Source organism: Leptidea sinapis, chromosome 27, assembly GCF_905404315.1.
Source record: "Leptidea sinapis chromosome 27, ilLepSina1.1, whole genome shotgun sequence".
In the NCBI taxonomy this organism is placed as follows: Eukaryota; Metazoa; Arthropoda; class Insecta; order Lepidoptera; family Pieridae; genus Leptidea; species Leptidea sinapis.
In genome coordinates this window covers 11656176-11680534 of record NC_066291.1, presented here as the reverse complement: position 1 = coordinate 11680534, position 24359 = coordinate 11656176, and the positions used below count along the sequence as shown (strand labels likewise).

The 24359-nt window shown below is 36.3% G+C and overlaps 1 protein-coding gene across 1 annotated transcript; it reads left to right on the top strand.

Annotated features, from left to right (window-relative positions):
• On the top strand, positions 1-18429 carry LOC126972637 (NHL repeat-containing protein 2). The gene is made up of 12 exons (XM_050819507.1): positions 1-16; positions 284-442; positions 523-686; positions 1829-1988; positions 3882-4060; positions 6328-6475; positions 8758-8925; positions 11300-11473; positions 12518-12637; positions 14288-14392; positions 15495-15604; positions 16806-18429. Exons 2-12 carry the CDS (start codon positions 286-288, stop codon positions 17601-17603), a joined length of 2283 nt encoding a protein of 760 aa, XP_050675464.1. The 5' UTR covers positions 1-16; positions 284-285; the 3' UTR covers positions 17604-18429.
• Positions 18430-24359: the final 5930 nt, after the last annotated feature.

Genomic DNA, 24359 nt, shown 5'->3' with positions numbered 1-24359 from the left:
GATGCGCAATATGCAGGTGACTAAAAATATGGCTAAAAACTTGTGTCCGCAGCCTGAAGTGAATATCAATAAATTAAAAAAAAAAATCGAAGTGTAAACAAGAAGTTACAAGCTTACAAGTAATAAATATTAATATCAAATATCAATAAAAATTACCTGATTCCAATTAACAGCAAAATATTTTGGGGAAAACTGTTATAGCTAAATTTTTTCATAATTTTTGTAAGTTTAGTACGTCTTGCATCTAATATTATATTAATTTAATAAAAACAATTTTCATTAGAAATGGAAGCAAGTCCTTTGGATTACGTTGCCCAAGCATGTGCAGATTTATCCGCAGCTATTTCAGACATTGATAACGATAATGAAAGAAATTCCTTAATAACTAGTCACATCAGAAAAGTTTGGTCAACTGTTCCAGCAGTGGCTGACTTCGAAAAGCGTATGTGAATATCTTTTATAAATTAAGTTCAGTTAGTAAACAACAATTTTTTTTTTATATTAACCAATTGTTTACCACAGAATTGGAATGGGTGAATGTTCCCGAACCCTTATCTCTTCAGCAATGTGCATCTAAAATTGTGCTTTTGGATTTTTGGACCTATTGCTGCATTAATTGTTACCATGTTTTACCTGACTTGGCGTTTTTGGAAACATTGTTTAAAGTTGAAGATGGTCTTGTTGTTGTAAGTATTTTTTTGCTATCTTATAATTCCAACTATCACTGAAGAAGTAGTACTACAAAAGGTGATACAGTTAGACTATTATATACTACAGATATTGCACACCCTAAATGTCTCACCAAAATGCTATGTTTACCCAGCAAGGATAATAGTTTGGAAATTACAAATATGTTGCTTAAATCATTGAATATAAAGAAGTGGTGATATTCTTCAGAAAAACCTAAAACTTGCTCTCTGATACATTTGATTATAGTTTAAATGCTGATGTAGTTTGAATGAGATGTTGGCAAAATCTAAAACTAAACTAATCAAAGTAAAAATAACATATATGCAGTTAAATTAATTTGTACCCTACATTTTATTTAACAGTTCACTCTCTAAAGCTCTAAGCAACAATATAAGAACAATAATAATAAAAATAATGTCTAGATAATATGTTACATATATCTAGATAGTGTGATGTGGCAGGAATGTTTAGTATAAATTCTGAACCATTCTTATATTGAATGAAGAATGTAGTTCCAAGAACTTATAAATGTCTCTTAAAAACAATCTCTTTTGTGAATCTCAACTTACATATTGCAATATATTATTATACATTAATGACCAAAAGGAAAGTAGTGATGGGCTATATCAGTGGATATAGCCAGAATCATTGAGAAATTGAAGTGGCAGTGTGCAATCAGATAATAATAGCTGGAAAGACAGACAGATAATCTGGTCAAGATCATTGGAATATTTTCAATAACAGCATGTGAGGGACTGATTGTTGTGGAGGTCTTGGGTAGGCTTTTATCCAGCTGTGGATGTGATTTGTCTGAAGTGAAGTGTATTACAATTGCCACTATTATAATAAATATTAAGGACCAAGATGGTGATTGCCAAAATGGTAGCCATTCTGATAAAAACTGTCTCACTTAAAAACTATTCAAATATTTTTATTCAAAAGGGATATAATATCAGTTATTGAAAGTCAAAATTTACCACCCAATTGATAAAGTATGCCTCGGACCTAAGAAGAACAGGTGCAAGAAACTCAATGGGCTTCTTTTTTTTCATAAAATAATATATGGTTACAATATACAGTCTTTTGTCTTGTGTGATGCTACAGCTGCTCTTCTTGTGTGTAATTAACTTTCTTACAGATTGGAGTCCATTGTGCAAAGTTCCCCAATGAAAAAGATACAGAAAATATATTGGCTGCAGTAAAGAGATATGGAATTCATCATCCGGTAGTAAATGACAGTAATAGCACTATGTGGGACACATTGGGCATCAAATGTTGGCCTACTTTGCTTCTTCTAGGTAACAATTAGCTCTTTTTTTTTATGGAATAGGAAGCCAATAGAGCGTACGGGTCACCTGGTGTTAAGTGATCACCGCCGCCTACAATCTCTTGCAACACCAAAGGAATCACAGGAGCTTTGCCGGCCTTTAAGGAAGGAGTATAAGCTTTTTTTGAAGGTCCACATGTCATATTGTCGCGGAAACACCGCATAAGGAAGCTCATTCAACAGCTTTGTAGTATGTGGAAGAAAGCTCCTTGTAAACCGCACTGTGGAGGACCGCCACACATCCAGATGGTGGGAATGATATCCTAACTGTTATAAAAATTATCTAAACATGAACTAAATCTAGTGACTGTTAAGTAACAGTATAGCCATAGGAAATTAACAGGTGTAAAGGTGGGTACTGACCGGCGTTACTGGGCGTAATGTAACGTGCTACACTGAGTTCATGCAGTCAGTGCAGAAAAACAAGGCATCCAGGAGTGGCTGTTTGCTCGCTGTGAGTGCTGCTCTACTATGCTGTCGGTTTTTTTGCAAAACCTTTGAGTGTTACGGGCTTGAGTCAGTACTGCACAGGGAATCACAAAGGGGATAATCTTAAATGGGACAAAGCTCTCTTTGTCCCTCTCTACTCTCGGTCTCTTTAGGTCTCTACCTCAGTAGTTCATAGACAAATATTGAGAAGAAATATGTTTTTAAACAAATTTTATGTCCAATAACATTTATTTTTTCTTCTAAATTTAAACTAAACATTGAGTAAATTTTAAAATATTAACACAACTTCGTCATCCAACATCTTGATTAAGAGTGGGGTGAGAATATAAAGGATGGATGAGCAAAGAGTTTAAAACGAGCACTTTACATGGATTTTAGCACAAGGTTTAACATAACAACCTCATTGCGAATGATTACACCGGTTGGTACCAACTTTAATATACAAATACTTTGCACTAATTGAATAAACAATTTTAATAATTCTTTTATTAATAATTGGCAAAATAAGAAAAATTATTGCTGCTCTAAGTTATCAGTCAACATTAGTAGTAATAAGACATTATTAGCATTATGAGAAAAATTCTTAAAACTGGTGAATCTTTACATCTTTATATCTCACTTATGTAAACACAGCTTATATTGTAAAAGCAGAAGAAACTTAATTCGCTTCTCCACCACTAGTTTAAAGAGTTAAAAAGCCAAAATACTAGTTTGATACTTAAATCACTGTTGTATATGCAGATTGTGTGTTTCTTAATGTTATCACACCAATGGTGTGGTTGAAATGGAAGCAACAGTGATGGAAGAATACGCACTGTAAAGAACAAAGATGGGGCAAAATGATTGCAGAATTTTCCGATGTTGTGCAGAACAGTACCTTATCAGATATTTATTCAGAAGTTATTCACATTTCAAACATGAAGGCTTCATTGTGGTGCTTTACAGGGAACTTTCTTCCATGTACAACCAAGCTGTGGAATGAGCATCCTTCTGTGGTGTTTCCTGGATGCAACAATATGGGTACCTTAAAAAAAACCTGTACACCCATCTTAAAAGTTGAAAATGTTGCAAGAGAATGTGGGTGGTAGTGATGATTTAACATCAGCTGACTTGTATGATCATTTGTCCTATTCTTATATAAAAAAAGAAATCTTGTTAGTAACCAATAGACGGGCCTATGATCAGAATGCTGGTTAGCTTGGTATCTCAGCTGCATATCTCTTTACCTCTAAGCTGTGTAGAGTATCACCACCACATAATGTTCTCTTTCACACCATTGGTAGTGAAATTTGGCTTGTCTGGTAACTTCTTATCATACAAAAAATAATGTAACAAAGTCTTTTTATGTGATGTTGTATGGAATGATTATTGACTTCATAAGTATTTTGATCTGATCTTATTTTTTTTATTTTAGGACCAGGCAATAAACCGGTTTTTGTTCTTACGGGCGAAGGACATAGAGAGGAACTTATTATGTATACTAGAGCTCTAATAAACCATTTTGAAAACAAAATATCCCATGCTTCATTACCAACAGATCCGCTGGCGCACATCAAAGCTGAAAAAAGTGAATTTCTTTCTTATCCTAGCAAGGTAAATCTGTTAAATTTTTTAATGAATTTCATTAAGAGCTGAGCAAAAGTATTTTGTTAATCAAGCACATTATGTAAGTAGATAAAAAACACTATCATATCTCATTTCAATTTGTGTCTGTTTGATCAGTTTTGATTTGAATATTAATAACCCTATTTTACCGTTATTGATGCCGCCACAGATTGACGATAATATGATTTAAAAAAAACTGCAATCACTGGATAGAAATAAAGGAGCTGGGCCACATGGAATTCCTTCAATTTTTGTGGTTGAATGTGCTGAGCAGTTGGCAGTACCCCTCTCATTTATATACAATAAATCTCTCAGTACGGGATGCTTTCCGTTATATTGGAAAACAGCCAAGGTGGTCCCCATACATAAGTCAGGCCCTCAGGAATTAATTAAAAACTCTATTTTGTCCACATTTGCCAAAATTTTAGAATCCTTAATTTGTCCTTTTCTACAAAATCACTTCAAATTGTTCTTACATGAAGTTCACCATGGCTTTGTACCTTTAAGATCAACAACAACCAATCTCGTAGATTTTTGTGAAACTATAACCGAATTACTGGATGCACAGAAACAGGTCGACGTTGTATATACTGACTTCAGTAAGGCTTTTGATCGAGTGTTTCATAGTATCTTGATCGCCAAATTATCAGCTTATGGTATATCCAACATATTTTTGGAATGGTTTAGATCATATTTGTCTAGTCGCTACTTTTTTGTGGTGGTGAATGGCTTCAATTCCTCTCCTCAATTTATTACATCTGGTGTACCGCAGGGCTCTCATTTAGGGCCCCTACTTTTCAATTTTTTTATTAACGATATCGTCAATTCCATAAAATCATCAAAACCTTATCTCTATGCCGATGACTTGAAAATATTAAAAGAAATTAATTCAATCGGAGACTGTACAGACTTCAATCAGATCTCGAGAGCATTACTTTATGGTGCCATTATAATGGTATGGTATTAAACTCAGATAAGTGCCACTTTATTACTTTTTCACAGAAAAGAAGTAACGTAGCGTAGAATTATAGCATTAATGGGACTTCTATTCATAAGTTAAATCAAGTTAAAGATCTTGGCATTGTTTTTGATGCTAAGTTAACTTTCGTTCCCCATATAGAGTATGTTACCTCTCGGGCATCTAAAATGTTAGGATTTTTAATTAGAAACATAAAAGTATTTCGTGACAACTTTTTAAAAATTTCACTTTACAACTCATTGGTACTGAGCATATTGGAATATGGATCGGTAGTTTGGAGACCTCACTATGCGACACACATGTTAAGAATAGAGCGAATTCAAAAAAGATTTATTTGGCATTTAATTTATTCGAACGGACTTTCAAGAAAAAGTCTGTCTACCTATGCTAATAGACTCGTATTTTTCAAAATGACTTCCTTAGAAGACAGGCGAACTCTAATCGATCTTATCTTTGTATTAAAACTTTTAAATGACAAGATTGACTGTCCTCAGCTTCTGAATAAAATTAATTTTCGTGTCCCTAGTAGATATCCCCGGAAGCAAATTGCTCCGCTAGTTCCACCGGTTCGAAGATGTATGTTTGGAGCGATCTCTCCTATTCCTAGGCTGTGCAAGATGGTAAACATATATAGCGATTACATCGACATTAATTTCACGACTTCTGTCTATACAGTTCGTAAAATATTTGTATGTAAGTTTAGTGAATAAAATGTAGTCATAATAATTATGTTTCTTAGTTTTATAATATATTTATAATAATCTTAAATAATAATAATTTCAAACCAAATCATTTAACCATTATTACTTGTTAGCGTATATTTTTTTTCCCCTTAAACTAATATTTACTTTGTGAAAATTATTAAAGCATGTGGTAGATACCTGTAATTGTTTGTTACATTAAGCACATTATATTTAGTCTATATTATAAATATGTAACGCATCAATGTAAACAAATGTTGGTATTTCTAAATAAATAAATAAATAAATAAACCCTAAATCCACTATAATACAAATAGTTTCTGCATACAATGTTGTTACTCGACACCGCCATGCGTAAGCAAAAATAATAACTTTTGCTACTTACCGAAAAAAAGAGTATATTTAATTTAAATTATTTGTAAAAATTTTGGAAAAAGTGACAAACATTTTTTTTCTTTTGTGAGAAATGTGTACCCTTCCTAAGGGCCCCCAAGGCTTTTATACGGGGCGCCGCCAAGGCAATCTACGCCACTCCGTTCTACATTTTTTTTTATAACTAATATTGGTATTTTCAGTTGTGTCTTAATCCGTTTTATCGTGGTCGAGCCGAACAGCCGTTTCTCGCCATCTCCGACACTGGACATCATCGTGTGCTACTCACAGACTGTTCTGGAATTATCTTGAAGATAGTCGGGGGACCAGAACGAGGATCGAAGAACGGAAGTAAATATTGACACACTTACATAACTTATCTTTCCCCAAAATAGGCATAGTCTTGTACTATCAGTGCAAGACAATGATATATATTTAATACAATACAACTACTTAAACAACAATAAATAATGATAACCGAAAACAAACATCTATATGAATTATTTAAATGTTTGTGTACCTAGCGGGATTCGAACCCGGGACCTCTAGCTCAGAAGCATTATATTTAATACAATGTACGTACGTTAAACATAATGAAATGAAATTTATTGTAAAATTGTAATTTATACGATACGATATAATAGTATTACGATATGTAATATATCGTAAATTGATTGTAGTGTTTTGTATTCGTATAAAAATATTTGTCGATAAAACATTTTAACAGGTGTCCAGTAAATCGTTTCTGTGGTATTTTTTTATTTGTAGATGTAGATGATTGAATAATTTTATACACATTGCGTAGCTACTATTTAGATATAATGTTGTTCTGCGACAGTGGCAATAAACCAGTCTATCCGGTAATCGGGTGGAACGAGGATTCAATTCAATAGCCCTTTTAAATAAATTGTATAACATACTTACATATATAAATAAAAATCCATGACTCGGAAACAAATATCCATTTTCATCATGATATAAATACACAAATTAAATTTTAAACAAAAGTTATGAACAATGCGGGACTCGAACTCTCGACTTCTCGCGTTCCGTGCGACCGCTATTCTACTGAACCAACCGTTCGAGTGACGTTCATAACATCACAAATTATTTAGATTTGAAAGAGCAACATCTCAAGTCAATTTCCTAATATGCAAATATTGGGGTTGAGCAGGTTATCAAGTGTAAAGTAGATCCTGTAGATGAAGCCACAACCTGAGAGTTGAACAAGACATAAGTACCAAGATTTACGATCCGTGCGTCACTCGAAGGGTGGCTCAGTTGGTTAGAGCGCTCCAGATCCACATCGTTCATAAATTTTGGTTATAAATTTAATTTGTTCAATTACTTCCAGAAGTGAGAGTTGATGGTTATCTCTTTAAAATTAACAAATTGTTTAGAATATCGACCTCTTTCACATACGCTTCTATGTCAACCGTGGGTCCGAAAGCTATCGTCCATAATACTGGTTTCTTCATCTATTACAGTCAGTGCGGGCTGTGCATTTTAATCTTAGATCTATTATACTCGGTCCCACGCCCTAGCGAATGCTTTTCTCATTGTGATGAGGTAGTTGGGCAACGTTTAGAGAATTTTGCCCTTGCATATTCGAAGTTATAATTTGTATCTTATTTTTGAAAAACAACAAAATTTTATGAACGATGCGGGATTCGAACCTACGACCTCCGGCGTTCCGTGCCGGTGCACCAACTGAGCTAACCGTTCGAGTGTCGTATCGTTATAAAATCTTGTATGCTTTGTACAACTCTCAGGTTGTGGCTTCATCTACAGGATCTACTTTACAGTTGATAACCTGCTCAACCCCAATATTTGCATATTAGGAAATTGACGTGGGTTCGAGTCCCGCATCGTTCATAAAATTTTGTTGTTTTTCAAATTTTATTTGTGTATTAATCTTAGAAGTGAGGGTTATCACTTTAAAAGTATAACAAATTGTATCTTCTTCACATCCTCCAGGTCTATGACCTGATGTCTATGTAACTTCATCTACGGTGATCAATGCTTTCTCCCAGAACCTTGCCTTCTTTGAACGTTACTGTTCCTTAGTATCGAGCCCAGGTTCATTGGACGGATTCTGATTACGTATGAGGATTGTTGGGGTTGATACCAGCTTTAGCAGTCCGATACGACTTAGGAACTTTCAAGCTAAAAGCATACTCCTAACTTAAAACGGCAACGCGTCTTTTTGCTCCAGATGTTGCGGATTGCAATTTTGACCGATGAAACGAATATATTATGGTATTTAATTTGATGTGTAAATAAATAATAATAGTTAATTTAATTAGGTTACACAAATAAAATTTGATAAACAAAATTTTATGAAGTGAACGTGATTTTAAAAGTGATTTTATGAGAGTTGAACAAAGCAAACAGTATTTTGTAACGAGGCGGTACTCGAACGGTTAGCTTAGTTGGTTAGAGCACCGGCACGGAACGCCGGAGGTCGTGAGTTCGAATCCCGCATCGTTCATAAAATTTTGTTTTTCAAATTTTATTTGTGTATTAATACTAGAAGTGAGGGTTATCACTTTAAAAAAAACATAACATATTGTTTAATTAGGTTAACTAGAATGTATGGACAAGAACTTTAACGGCGCCGTGTTTGATTCCAGAGTTCCACGAGGCAAGGTTTGATTCGCCCCAAGGTCTTTGTTGGTTATCCAGCTCAATATTAGTAGTGTGTGACACCAACAACCACCTCATCCGAGCCATCTATCTTGATGAAGGCAATGTGGATGTCCTCGCAGGGAACGGCAAGCAATCTGAAGCGGGAGATCAAGGTATTTTCATTGATTTAAATCAAACTGAGATAATTTTTACGTATAGATAGAGCCTCTTGCTGCTAGACAATCGATGAAAACAGGCCAGGTTTATTACTTTAGTGTGCGTGACAAGCTACGTGCTACACTCGCAATTTGTGTATCACTTTGTGTTAGTGTGCGTGCATTGCTCAAAATAGAGGTCAACTGTAAGTTTTTTTGACGTTTTTACAGCTGTCACAGTCTATCTAGACGTTTAAATGATCTAATTATCATAATTACTCAAATCACTGACTATTTTAATTTAATGCCCACAATTCACTCGTAGGGGCCCAAAACATGGACTTTTCATGTAATGATCCCTAATTTTTTGTAGTGGATTAACTGGCGCATTAAATAATAAGAGTGTTCTAGTTTGACACCTTAGCGCCCTTCTTATGGCCAAATATTATTAATTTTAAATGATAGTTAAACATTAACTTATCTAATACCGGATAAAATATTATGTGTAAGTAGTCTTTGTCATACATCTCCAGAATTGGAAAATCGTTGATATCATATAAGTAGGTGCATACCTATTGACACAGTTTTTGTTTTATACATTCTGCATGCCCGTTACTTCGCGTCCCTAGGCACTTACCTAGTTTTACTTAGAGATAATCCGCCTCCCTAAAACAATCCGTACGATTGGCAGTGAAGAATTTTCCCATGTAAAGAGTGCGTGTTTCTATTGATAACTGTATTGCAGCCAATGGAGACCACTTCGAATAAGCTTTTTATATTTTAAATTGTTTTATATTTATGTATGAAACTAATACACTGTAAAGGTAGTAAACGTTATTTGCAATAGACAATTTCTAATAAGTTTTTATGGCAAGACTAGGTATATAATATATTAGGTATATATATATATACCTATTATGTAGAAACTTTTAAGAAGCCATCAATTTTAATTTTTTAATTATTCTTAATTGTTCTATATATCTTAACCGTGATTCATTAAAATATTCTTTGCCGGCTTGAGTTCTTTAATATTTTAAAGAGTTTGGAAGAGAGGCGCAAAATGTTATACTTAAAATTCCTACTGCCAACTGTCTATTAATGTACCTCGAAGTGCTCCTCGAAGCTAACGTCCATTTTGTTCACTAATGAAAGTTAATACAAACCTCGGTAAAATATCTCTAATTGAGCGAATGTCAAGACAATATAACGAGTACCTAAATATAATTCCAGACTTGGACATTGGTACAGATGGGCTTAAAACATTAATAAATAAGCTAGCTGACCCGACAGACGTTGTTCTGTATATAATAAATAAAATAATGTTTTTATATGAATTTGTCAATAATATATCATAACATCAATAATTACTTCGTAAAATATGCACCCTGCTGTCGTAATGAAATTGTTTCACAGCAGAACTGTCAAACCGTGCGTCAATAAATTCTCTCATAGAAATTATGTATGGACACATCAAAGGAAAAACAAATTTGTTGTTTTTATTTAATTTAGCAGCATTTTCCTATTTATTCACTTTTTAAACCTTCTCTGGACTTCCACAAATAATTCAAGACCAAAAATTGCCAAATTGGTCCAGCCGTTTCCGAGTTTTAGCGAGACTAACGAACAGCAATTTATTTTTATATATATAGATGTAGGTACTAAAATTCATTACAAGTAAATACTGTTGTTTTGTATTGGACTTAATTTTAAATTTAACATATTTTGATACACTCTAATTTAACTAACATTATTAAATACTGTAATCCAATCAAATTAAATGAAATGAAATTTTATAATATGGTACTGAAAAGTAAGTAAAAAAAGTAAAGTTATATAATATAGTAGGGAAGGTAACAGCTAATGAATAATGTGTAACCCTATAAGTTATCTGAATCATTATAATATGTCATCATGTACTGATATATGTTTTTGAAGTGACAACTTCTTTAGCATCGTTGTTATTTGAAAGTCGATGAAACAAAAGAGCGATAGCAAAAGAGACAGACACATAAATTCATAATATTCAACGTGGGAGATAGATAATGTGATAGGAAGCATTATACAGTATTTTAATACCAGGCGATCATAGTTGAAGAAGAGATTGTCTTATGTATGACGTGAGTATACCTTAATATATCGTCATACGCACGACTTATTACTACATAGACACCAGGAGAACATAAATATGGTAGCGGTAATAGTAATGTCTATCATATCGGTTGAAATCGTGTGTCATCCTAGCAACATGTACCAGGACTTCATATGCAGTGTAGAAGTTTCTGCACAATGCAGGTTTCATTCCTGACGTGTTTACCTACTTTGTACGCACGTAATTTTTTTTAAATTTTATCCGAATAAATAAAAAGCCACTGCATCGCATTCTGTTGACCAGGTGGCAAATGTCTAGAGCTGCAATCAATATCATCGCCGTGGGACATCCTTTTGTACACGACAGCAGACATGGACATGTCGGTGAGACCCAGTCTCCCGCCGCCTCCACCGCCAATACCGGGATCTTCGAGCCCTGATGTACAGGAGATTGATGACAAGGACGACACTGAAAAAGGTGGGACAAACTAATTATTAATACATGATTGTGTTTTTTACTTAGATAGTTTGAAAACATGATTTTATTTTTTGTTAGGCGTTACCGTTCAAATATCTTCCACTAAATTCATAACCATACATAAATATTTCCCAATCAAGAGGCTAAGCAACAGCCCGGTCAAACTAACTAAATAACTAACTATCCTCCAATAGCCTGCATGTTTCTAATAAATTTGTCGCCATTTCTTGAATTTAATCTGTTATTTTAATTGCTAAAGTAATTTCGATGTTTTTTATTAAAAGTTCTCCTGAGATATCCTCACAGAAAGAACCTGGGAGGCTTGGGACACAAAAACTCACCCGCGCGTTGGTAAATTTACATATTTTAATACAACGTGAACTTTTCAATTGATAAACCTTTATTAAATATGCATTAAACAATAAAAAAAAATAACACAAATATATATTATGTTTGTAAAGAATGTCTGTTCGGTGGAAATCCTTTCCCGGTGTTATTACAGGCATTAGATGTTCCTCCTCAGTTTTGAGGTAAGAGCCACTAATACCAGAATTGGGAGTTTCAAAGTGAGATTCGATAATTTACGCTCAGACCTTCATAAAGAAAGAGTGTAAGAAACTTAGCGCGCTTCTTCTTTTTTTTTGATAAAATTTTGTCACAATATTATTTCGCACAGAAATTTTATTATCAAATCGCCTGAGGCGGTCGCACCATTCCCAATCTGTGGTATCATTAAAAAAATCATTTACGATATACAAACCCTTACCACATACTTTTTTTTTATCAATTCTTTTGGATTTCGTAAGACATTGGCTTTGTACATTTTATTTCATGTTGTAAAAGCATATACAACGCCAAACAAAATACTTAACCGAGTATATTTACCGTTCTGATGTAACGGCCACGAAGAACGTTCTTTTTGTAAATAGTATTGAAATATTTTGATATTGAATTTCGTAACTAAGAAGCAAGATAAGAATGATAAATTTAAATGATTATTATTATTATATACTATTAAATATTATTATATATTTGTGATTATAGATAAAAAGAAAAAGGGTGAACTACGTCGCGTGCTCATAATAGCGTGTGCCGGATCTCATCAAATATGGGCCGTGTTCCTTGATAATACCATTTGGTGGAAGTACAAGTCGTATGGTCAGGGTAAGTGACTGTGTTATAATAGATTATGACCTGTTATAGTTAATAAATCATTGTGTTTGTTGGATGCAATTACTAATTATGACAGTAATCACAACCATCAGGTACACGAAGTATATATACATAAACATTGAATTCAAACTCTAAAGGTTGATGCATCCAATATAAGACAATTTATATTTATAAAACTTATTATTTAGTACTTTTTATGAAATATTTGATATTCAAACCGCTTTTAATTTTGAACGTGCTTCATATATTGGATACAGCAACTTACAAACTAATTTGTTGTGTATATTACAACCGTTGTAAAACACCCTATTGATTGAAACGAGTGACTATTGAGTTTCTTGTATGTTCTTCTCACGAGCTCTACTTGTTCCGAACGTATGGTAGATTCAGTAATTTAAAAGACGTATTTATATTATACAGGTCGATCTGGCACCACAAGTAGCACCCGTTTACGAGTTGACGCATGGACCAGCCATTGAAGCCAACCAACGAATTGTTCAAATTTAATTTAGGTTTTAAAATTGTAGTGTTTTCTGTAGTATTCTACAGAATATACTACAAGTTAAGGTACTGTGATGAATAGGAGAATTTAGAATATGTCATGTTTTTAGTTAGGTCTCGCGATCGTAACAAGCAACCATGTGGTATGCGGCGTCGTATATATAAATCGTTTTATGTAATATTATTTTTTTTAAATTTTATTTGTGTATTAATCCCAGAAGTGAGGGTTATCACTATAAAAACATGTTGAACAAATCATACAACATTTTATGACGATACGTCACTCGAACGATTAGCTCAGTTGGAAGAGCACTCACACGGAACGCGAGAGGTCGTGGGTTCGAGGCCCGCATCGTTCGTAAAATTTTGTTTTCAAATTTTATTTGTGCATATTAACCGTGTGAAAAATGTCTGTAAAACCCGTCGCAGCTGAGAGGGTCGTGTGACGGTGACCAATGTGTTGTGATCAACCGTTAGCTGCAGTGCGGGCTGATATGAGTTGTTCAGATAACTGATTGATAATCAACTGGTCGTTATTCAGCAAACAGCTACGCCACGTTGCCATAGCGCCGCTTACCGAAACGTTTTGAGTTAAGTTCACGAAATCTACGCTTGAGAAGTGTCATGACAAGTGATCTAACAGAAGTTATTTCCGGTGGGAGGCTCCTTTGTACAGGATGCCGGCCAGAGTATAGGTACCACAACAGCCGTGAAGCAATAATATGCATTATTGTGTTTCGGTCTGAATAGCGCCGTTGCTAGTAAAATTACTGGGGAAATGAGACTTAACAACTTATGTCTCAAGGTGACGAGCGCAATTGTAGTGCCGCTCAGAATTTTTGGGTTTTTCCATAATCCTGAGCGGCACTGAATTGTAATGGACAGGGCGTATCTATTACCATCCGCTGAACATCCTGTTCGTCTTGTCCCTTATTGTCATAAAAAAGTTAGAAGACGAAAAAAGGTTCATCTGATGGTCTGTCGTTCGTTCTGTCCACTACAACGTAATATATAGTAAGCACGTAAGTCGCGCTCGTCACCTCAATACGTAAGCTGCTAAGTCTCGAGAGCCGGTAACTCCATTAATGGTAGACTGGTTTAATTTATTGTCTGTACGATAATCTGAATGTCTATGCGAAGGTACGTGCGTGCGTATCGCCGGTACCGGTGCGGAGGCTGCACGGAATAGCGCGTACCCCATCACAGCGGCGTTCGCGCAACCTTCAGGACTTACACTTCGAAACGGTTAGTATTATGCCTACTACTCGGTTGGGTCGAGTTAGTAAGTCTTTTGTTGGGCGATGTATATGCTTCTACAATATGATCCCAGAAAATGTACAAAACAAATGTGTTACGAAATTTAAAAGAATTGTTAAAAAACGTTTGTGTGGGAAAGGTTATTATAGCATAAACGATTTTCTTAATGACACCACGGACTGCGAATAAAGCGAACACCCTCAGGCTCTTTAATTATAAATGTTTATTGTACGATATCACATTGTAATCCATATTTTGTATTAAAAAAAAGCCCGCTGAGTTTCTTGCGCCCATTCTTCTCAGGTCTGAGGCAGTCTCTTTTGAATGGGTGGTAGTTTTTGACGTTCAATAAGTGATTTTAAATCCTATTTTGAATAAAAATATTTGAATTTGAATTTATTATGTAATGAAATGTAATAATGGGCAAGTTTAAGCGAAGCACTACATCGATGAATGGTGACTTTGGTTTCCTTTTAATAATAGTTACAAATTATATGAGGAAAGGTGTTATAAATATATGTGGCTCATTTCATTACTTTGTTACCGGACAAATGCATAATTATTTGATATTAACTAATGGCAGTTAACTGTTTAATAGCATAATATAACTATTATATTACGTTTGATTTTCTTTTAATAAAGAAAGGTCGTTGATTATTTATTAATTTTGTGATAAACAAGAAATGTCCACATTTGGCCGCCATAGTGAAGGTATGGGTGTAGGGATCTATGGAAACGTGTATACTAGAGATAAAAAAGAAAGAAATAAAAATAATCGTTGCACTTGATCACGTCTTAAAACATAAATAGCAATGTTCTTGACACATATATCGCTTGACAAGTTGGCAGACCGAATAGACGGTGAACTGATGAACTTAGACTGTGGGCAAGGACTGGCTGTGGTAGATCACAGATAGGAAAAGACGGAAATGGAGAAGGCTTTCGCCCAAGGAAGAGTCCATTACTAACTTCTACTGTGTAAAATATTCATTATTTATTGTAAACTTGTTGATATCGAATATTAAACAGCTTATTTTTAATAGTACCAAGAGTGGATGCAGTAAAATTATTAATATAATCGATCCTACAGGACCATGTCCGGAAATATTCATCGCTGATTCAGAAAGTTCCTCGATCAGACGACTGGCGCTTACAACCGGGCATGTATCTACATTATGTGGAGGCGACAAGAATCCTATGGTAAATATATATTTTAATAAAATACATTCTCATAATAATTCTAGTTTTGCGGGTAGTTTAAAATTTTCTTAAAAGTATTACCTGTATGAAACTGCCAAACAATTCTTAGTTATTCTAAGCTGGCAACATTATTTGGAGGCGATAGGAATACTGTAGTAGGAAAATATTATAATATATTTTAATACAAATTCTAGTTTTGCGGGTAGGTTAACATTTTCATGAAAGAATTATCTGTCTAAAACTACGAAGCAATTTTTTAGCAGCATTATGTGCAGGCGATAGAAATACTATGGTAATAAAATATACTTAAATACAAATTATACTGTTGCAGGTAGTTGTAAATTAATTATTTGGTCTAAAACTGCTAAGCAAATGTTTGCCTACTTTAAGCCTTAGATAATTAGTTAGCCTGTTAGACAACCGATAAAACCAGGTCAGGTATAAAACTTTAGTATGCGTGACAAGCTACGTCTTACACTCCCGATTTTTATGACAGTTTGTGTTAGTATATAAGAAACGTATCTGATTTATAACTTTTTGCTGCACACATACAACTGACAAGTCATTAATACATCAATCCTTCAATGCAACCTCCTTTATTATTGGCTGTGGTTCCTATTCCAGCACGTTTAACTTTCTAGATGCGCCATATAAAATTATGTAGTAACGTTTATCATCTTGACATGATCGAACCATTGACTTACTGTTGTCAAACAGACAGCGAACACAATGCGTGGCGAAGCGTTTTCATTTTGTTATGTATAGTATTGTTTGTATCTAGTCATATAGAAGGGCGAAAGCAAACCGAATACGCGGCGAACTGTAACATAAACCGTACCATACAGTATACTTCGTATAGACGAACAAAGCGTGCAAGAGTGAAGAACATCAATACACTGTCAAATCAATATCGTTCGGTCAGGTCGTCTATACGCTGGACTCTATGAACTAAAACATCTCTAGATTTCCTCAACATTGAAGTATGTTCATTCAAGTAGGTTTATGAAAACTCGATTAAACCGTCAATTTAATTTTTACACTACCACCGACTCGTAAAGCTATTTTAGAAACTCGACAAGAAACTCAAAATCAGTAACATTAAAATTTAAAACATTTGTTACTTCATATGTTCGATTTACACAACTGATGACTCGTTTGGTTTAAGTTGTCAGTTTTTTCATAAGTCTCTTAAATTTCACAGAATTTGTTTGCGTTCGGAGATCAAGACGACATCGGGGTCGATGCAAAGTTCCAACACCCTCTAGCGGTGGCTTACTGCGAACAAAATAAAACCCTGTACGTAGCCGACACTTACAACAATAAGATAAAGAAAGTTGACATCGGCCTGCAGAAGGTAACTTCACTGTATCCAGTTATGATCGAGACGACCGACCTGGTGGAGTTCGCCGAGCCGTCGGGCATGTCCGTGAGCTTGGACGGAAAATACTTGTATATAGCCGACACCAACAACCACAGTATAAAAATATTGAACATAGCTAAGAACGTTTGTCAACTGTTCAGAGTTCGGATGCCCGAAGCGAAATTCACAGAACCAGATAACTTGGTGATATACAAGAACGATTTGTTTGTCAATAGAAAGAACGGGAGTCTTGTTATCCACTTTAATGTTAGCTTAGACAGTGCCGAGTTCAAAAACGTTAAATTTACACCCGGCGCGCCGCAGAACTGGCAAATTTGCATTCGAGATGACGAGAGCAAAGACGTAACGAGCGAACATTTCGAGTTCATCGGTTGCACGAATAAGGGAACGAAGCTGCCCGGCCGAGTGGAAATGAAACTTAAAGCGCGCACGGACAAGACGCATTATCGCTTCTACTTGAGTTTTCACACGTCGTTGTGCGAGAAGACATGTTTCTATCATTCGTTCACCGTTCGCTCGACAATTCTGGTTCGTGATTCGGTGAAGATGGTCGAGTCGTATAAGATTACGTGTAAGGTTAATCCGACTACCAGTCGGCCAGATGCTAAGCCTAAGTGATTTAATATTATTTTGTTATCAATCACTTATTACGATTTGCTTAGATAATTTATACTTCTAGATGGAGTCTCTTGCTGCTAGACCGATGAAAATAGGCCAGTCTTATTTCTTTAGTGTGCGTGACAAGCTACGTCTTACACTCGCGATTTGTATATTACTTTGTGTCAGTGTGCGGACATTGCTTAAAATAGGGGTTAACTGTTAACCCCAATTTTTTTCTACGTTTTCGCAGCTATCATCTCTGTCTAGACATATAAATGATCTAACACGAATTTATAATTGATAAGGTTTTTAGTTTAATTAAATAATGAATTATTTTTGTTCGTTAAATGTTCTGTTTCCATTTACAAAGTACAGGAACAAGACAAAATTTGTGTAAATAAACATAATAGTTAACTAATATTTTTTATACAACTTTTGTATAACTTCGTATACAGTAAGTATTGTTTGAATTTTGAATGGGAACCTGACGTCATACGTCACTAAGATGGCTGCCTGGCCCCGTCTCTTCGTGCGGGAGTAATTATATTAACAACGTATATATAATAAGATTATTACATGACTAAGTATGTACAGTTTCATACACGGACTTATCTACGCTATATGAACTTCTGTGAAAAGGATTGAAACAGTAAGCTTATTAATCGATTCGATGGTTATTTATTAAGTCAGTGGTTGGTTGAATATATATAAGCTATCCATTGCAAGGTGGAGATAAACAAACAAGTACCTATAGCTAAGCTGTACAAGCGTAACTATTTCAATTAAATTACAAGTGTAATAAAGTTTTATATATTTAGTAATTAAAAAGATCTGTATAATATAATTTGCAAGTTATTTATATAATCCTCTTTAATAGGAAAGTGTTTATTCCAAGTTGATTATTAACTGGATGCCATGGCTCGATCCTCGCTCGAAACGTACCAATGTGATGTGTTTCTGTTTTCGAATTCAGTATGTACGGGCGGACGCTGCTGTTGATCCCTTTGGTGTTGGGGGCCTTCATAAACTACGTCACACGTTAAGGTGAAGGGGGGGGGGGGGGGTTCGAACTATGAGACGGGCGTTCCAACCCTTTAGAAAATGTAATACCAAAAATAGTTCTAATCATGTGAGAATATTACTGTCCCATTTGGAGTGTTGTGGGTGTATAAAAAAGTTTATTCCAAATTCAAATTTAAGACATTGTCGGACTTTAACAAAAATTGAAGTTAATTGAATTGCGTATAGTGGTGGGAACCGAACGGTTTTTATTAATAATAAAAAAATATATATTTTTTAATTTTATTTAATAAACGAAAATAAAATAAAATAAATAATTTGAAGATGCCAGTGGCTATTTACGTAGGTGCCCGTTTTTTATGTCTTCTTAATTTTCATGGCTTTGTTTGATTTAATGTTGATTTTATTGAAAAAGAATTTGAATGGAAATAACAATAATTTGGGAACAGTGCTGTTTTAATAGTTTGATAATTTACTAAATGTAAAATTGCGAAATATAACATCACAAGGGGTTTTATAATTAATGTGCCGGGGGTGGGGGGAGGGGTCACACAATCATGAAATTCGTGATGAAATTTATGGATGACGCTTACAGGAGAGTGTTGGCCGCGGTGATCACTCACCATCAGGTATGTTTTTTATGACAATAAGGGACAGGACGAGCTGGACATTCAGCCGATAGTAATTGATACGCCTTGGCCATTACAATTCAGTGGCGCTCAGGTTTATGCAAAAACCAAAAAATTCTGAGTGGCACTAAAATATTGCGTTACTTATATATTATATCGAGCGACGTTCAGTTCCGTGGTCACTTGGAAGAGAAGGCCAAACTGGCATTTTTTGATTGCAACATAATATTAAAATTTCTAATTCTTATTTAAACCAAAAACCAATAAAAATAAGAATTTGCTTACTAGCTGATTATAATTGTACCTAGACAGGCGGACAGACATGAAAATACAAGAGTGATCCTATTCACTACACGATACACACTTTTTTTTTATGGAATAGGAGAACAAACGAACGTACGGGTCACCTGGTGTTAAGTGATCACCGCCGCCTACAATCTCTTGCAACACCAGAGGAATCACAGGAGCGTTGCTGGCCTTTAAGGAAGGTGTACGCGCTTTTTTTGAAGGTACCCATGTCGTATCGTCCCGGAAACACCGCACAAGGAAGCTCATTCCACAGCTTTGTAGTACGTGGAAGAAAGCTACTTGAAAACCGCACTGTGGAGGACCGCCACACATCCAGATGGTGGGGATGATATCCTAACTTGTGGCGTATCGTGCGAAGGTGGAATTCGGCGGCAGGAATCAGGTATATGATACATTTAAAAAATGTTGAATTATTTGCACTGCGATTACACAAACAACAGATATTAGGACTCTACTGGGTTATAAAGTCAATGAATTGACTTGATTGAATAGATCACACACATATACACTTACCCAAGGGGGTAAGTGTATAAGAATAAGGATTCATAATAGTCTGATAACTTAAAGTATTGCTAATTCTCACTCTGTCTTCTTCTATTGACCTAAGTCACAATGAGAAAAAACACTCCTAAGCGGCTGTTTAAAGTTAGCGGACCATTATGAATAAGGGGGTTACTTTTTTACTCTTACATTAATTCTCACTTTCACCCTACTTGACATACCTGACCTGGTGATTAGCTGATTGCCATCGCCGCGTCGTAGCGGTTGTTGGTGTACAATCAATTTGTAATTTAAACAACTATCAATAAGTGATTCATTTGTAGTATATAAGATTACTTTTTTATATATGAGGGGGCAATAGGCATGAAACTCGCGTGTTGGCGAGTGGTGAATCAACCGCCCATGGACATCTGCAACACCAGGAGTGATGAGATGCGTTGTCTGCCTTTAAGGAGGGAGTATGCTCTTTTCTTGAAGGTCCCTAAGTCGCATCGGTTCGAGATACTTGTATATAGTTAGCGAAGCTACTTCCACTCTGACATTTACGTTGGCCCCTTACCCTTCGTGTTGTCCTAAGGAGCTAACTTATGGGCTCTTAGGCTGAGATCTATAATGACTTTGCTCGGACTTTACTCACGTTAAACTTAGCTGAGTGTCATAAAACGCGACTTGACTTTTGCATTGGGCTGTCTTAGCTGAGCTTAACTCAGCATAAGATCAACTGTCAAATGACTATAAAAACGAATTCAAAGATAATGCTAAGCTTACACTCGGCTAAGTTTTACGTAAGTAAAGCCTAAGTACGGTCTATAAAACAACCTTAGTCCGCCGGTTTGTAATGAAGAGTTGGCGTCAAAAAAGCAAGTTTACTCATTTAAAATACTGGCAACGCTTCTGTGATTCCTTTGGTTTGATCGGCGATGATTTCTTCCAATCAAGTTTAAGCTAAGAGAAGTTTGAACGTCCCTAAGTCGTATCGTTCCGAGAATATCATAAGCTGGGAATATAAAACAAAGATTCTGTCCGAGGAAAGAAGTATCCTGCGAATATATAAAGCCGTTAAGATATTTCAGTTCTGACATGATTGATGTTATAATAATAATATTGACACACTTTTTACACAAATTATCTTGCTCCAAATTAAGCATATATAGCCTGTATTATGGGTTGTAAGACAAAGATATATATAATACAATATACTTAAACATAAACATATACATTTAAACATCCATAACTCGCAAACAAACATCTATATTCATCATATAAATGCTTGCAGCTACCGGGATTCGAACCCGGGACCTCTAGCTTAGTAGGCAGGGTCGCTAACCACTCGGCTATAGTAAAATAGATAGAAATAATTATAGTAGGTTCTAATAGGACACGACCTTCAGAAAAGAAGAATGCGACCAAGAAGAAGGTTCTAATAGCTGGTGAAAGATGCGCTTCGCTTCACCTAAGCAAATGCATATTATAGAATAGTTAATATAAATATTTTTTGTTAATTGCGAAATTTGTAGAAATACAATCCTTAGATAATTTAGACGTCTAGTCTCTTGTTGCTAGACAACCGTTAAAAACAGGCAGGGAATATTAGTAGTAGTGCATGTTGGGATTTAACGGGCACAACCGAATTAGGCCGGCATGTCCACCACTCTCCGACTTAAAACCGGCGTGAAATAGCGGCTTTGCCGCTGTGATTCGTTCGGTGTGTGGGCTATCAGGAGGCCTAACCCCGTCCGTCCACTTCCACCTGAAGACGGCGAAGCCGACTCTGCTCTTCTTGACCAAGACACAGATAGCTTTTGGCTGATACATCTACCTCTCGTACCCGGGGTATAATCTGGAACGCTCCTTTATACCGCGGGAGATTTTTCGTCAGGGAGGATGTCTGTTCTCGACGCCTGCATTTTCTTGAAGGACAGGACCTATCCATCATCTGGCTGCGTGTTGACTGCGACGACCATCCGCGAATCTACGCTTGCCTGTATAGGTCCCATAGCGGTAACGCAGAGACTGACCGGCTCCTCGAGGACATCTAAATGGCTACAGATTCAGTTGGAGCAGATCTCCACTGCAGAGATCGTGTTTCTTGGCGATTATGCAAGGAGATCAGTTCACAACTTCGCCTTAGCATATGGTCTGTTACAACTGGTTATTGCGACAATGCGAATCCCAGACTGTTGGACCTTCTTTTCACCTCACATCCGGACAGCTACCTTGTTTCCGTTAACCCCCCCATTGGGGTCCGATCACGTGCCTAACACGGCCCCGCTTTTTAGGTTGCCGAAGCGTGTCGCATAGGTCAGCAGAGTGGGATGAGATGTGGTATTTAAGTGCAACCTACCCGTGCATGCAGATCTGTTTTTGGATCATCCAGATGTCGCTGCTGACGCTGTTCCTGATGTGATACTCTATACCTTGATGGAATTCTTCATTCCATCCTTCTCGATGCCTATTGGTGGCAGGTCTTAACCGCGGTTTGACCGCTCCTGCAAGATGGCCTCTCGCCGAAAGCAGGAGTGCTATCAGGCTTGGATCAATACGGTGGCATCTAAGAATGTGAATTCAAGCGAACTCACAATACACTACAATCATGCTTTTAGGCCCCTCAAAATAGTGATTGTTGAAGCGAAGTCGAAGCACATTTTCCGGCCCGGGCCCGATTGTGCTTCGGAATTGGCACCGGTCCTTACCCGTCTTTTCCGGCTCTCCTACTCATCAGGCGTAGGCGTAATCGAAATTATGCAAGGTGGCTTTGTTTGTGTACCCGATCCCCAGAAAGGTGTACGCTTGGATCGGATCGGACCTCTATTTCCTCCAAACTAATGGAGTCGATTATCAAACGCCAGCTCTTGGAAAACCAAGAGGAGCACCACCTGATCACCGATTGCCAGTACGGTTTCCGTCAGGATCGCTCAGCTGGTAATCTTCGTGCATACCTCACCCATAAATGGGCGCAAGCAGTTAAGTCGAAAAAAGAGGTGTTGGCGGTGAGTTTGGACATAGCGAAAGCCTTCGATTGGGTGTATATATATATATATATATAAGCATAAAGCGCTTATAGCGAAACTGCCATCCTGTGGGCTTCTCGCAAGGCTGCGTGATATCCCCCATTCTGTTTCTTCAGTATATCAATGATATGCTGCAAATCAGCAGTATTCATTGCTTCGTACACCGGCCGTGCCAACATGTCCCGGGATAGCGTCGACGAGAACCGGAACAAACTTGTGTCTGAAATCGAGACTATGCCTAGCAAAGTCTCGGAATAGGGCCGACAAAATTTAGTCCAGTTCAACGCCAAAAAGACACAAGTTGTCGTATCCCCTCGATTCGGGATCACTCCCCTAACTGCCACAGCCTATATCGGCATACATGACGTTGATATATCGAGCGACGTTCAGTACTTGGAAAGAGGGTCGAACTGGCCTCTGAAAAGTTTGGTCAGTTGGGCGCGACAGTAATTCACTATGAGCCACCGCTTGCAACTATATTGGACGCAAATTCGGCCTCACATGGAGTACTGGTCTCACCTCTGGGCGGGTGCTCCCCAGTACCAGCTTCTTCCATTTGACCGCATACAAGAGCAGCTGGAATCATCGACCATCAAGTCATCCCCGATCGGCTTGACTCTTTGGCGTTGCGTAGAAATGTGGAGGGTCCTCTCTGCAACTTCTACCGCATTTATCACGGGGAGTGCTCAGAGCTGTTCGCGTTGATTCCAGCCGCTGGATTCCACCACCTCACATTTCATTACATAATAAATTCAAATTCAAATATTTTTATTCAAAATAGGATTTAAAATCACTTATTGAACGTCAAAAACTACCACCCATTCAAAAGAGACTGCATCAGACCTGAGAAGAATGGGCGCAAGAAACTCAGCGGGCTTTTTTTTAATATAAAATATGGATTACAATGTGATATCGTACAATAAACATTTATAATTAAAGAGCCTGAGGGTGTTCGCTTTATTCCCAGTCCGTGGTGTCATTAAGAAACTCGTTTATGCTATAGTTACCTTTCCCACACAAACGTTTTTAACAATTCTTTTAAATTTCGTAACACATTTGTTTTGTACATTTTCTGGGATCATATTGTAGAAACATATACATCACCCAACAAAAAACTTACTAACTCGACCCAACCGAGTAGTAGGCATAACAAGTTTATGTTTGTTCCTCGTGTTAACATTATGAATGTCACAGTTTCTAGAAAATTCTTCAATGTGCTTATAAACATTCAGAACATAATCAAAAATGTATTGAGAAGCAACAGTCGAAATGTTTATTTCTTTAAATTTTGCAAAACAAAACTA

What these genes read in the sequence shown, in the direction of transcription:
- LOC126972637 (XM_050819507.1), top strand. Translation starts at nt 286, where the DNA reads ATGGAAGCAAGTCCTTTGGATTACGTTGCCCAAGCATGTGCAGATTTA. An exon ending in AGTGGCTGACTTCGAAAAGC is followed by an intron (nt 443 to 522) that starts GTATGTGAATAT and finishes TGTTTACCACAG; the next exon opens with AATTGGAATGGGTGAATGTT. An exon ending in TTGAAGATGGTCTTGTTGTT is followed by an intron (nt 687 to 1,828) that starts GTAAGTATTTTT and finishes ACTTTCTTACAG; the next exon opens with ATTGGAGTCCATTGTGCAAA.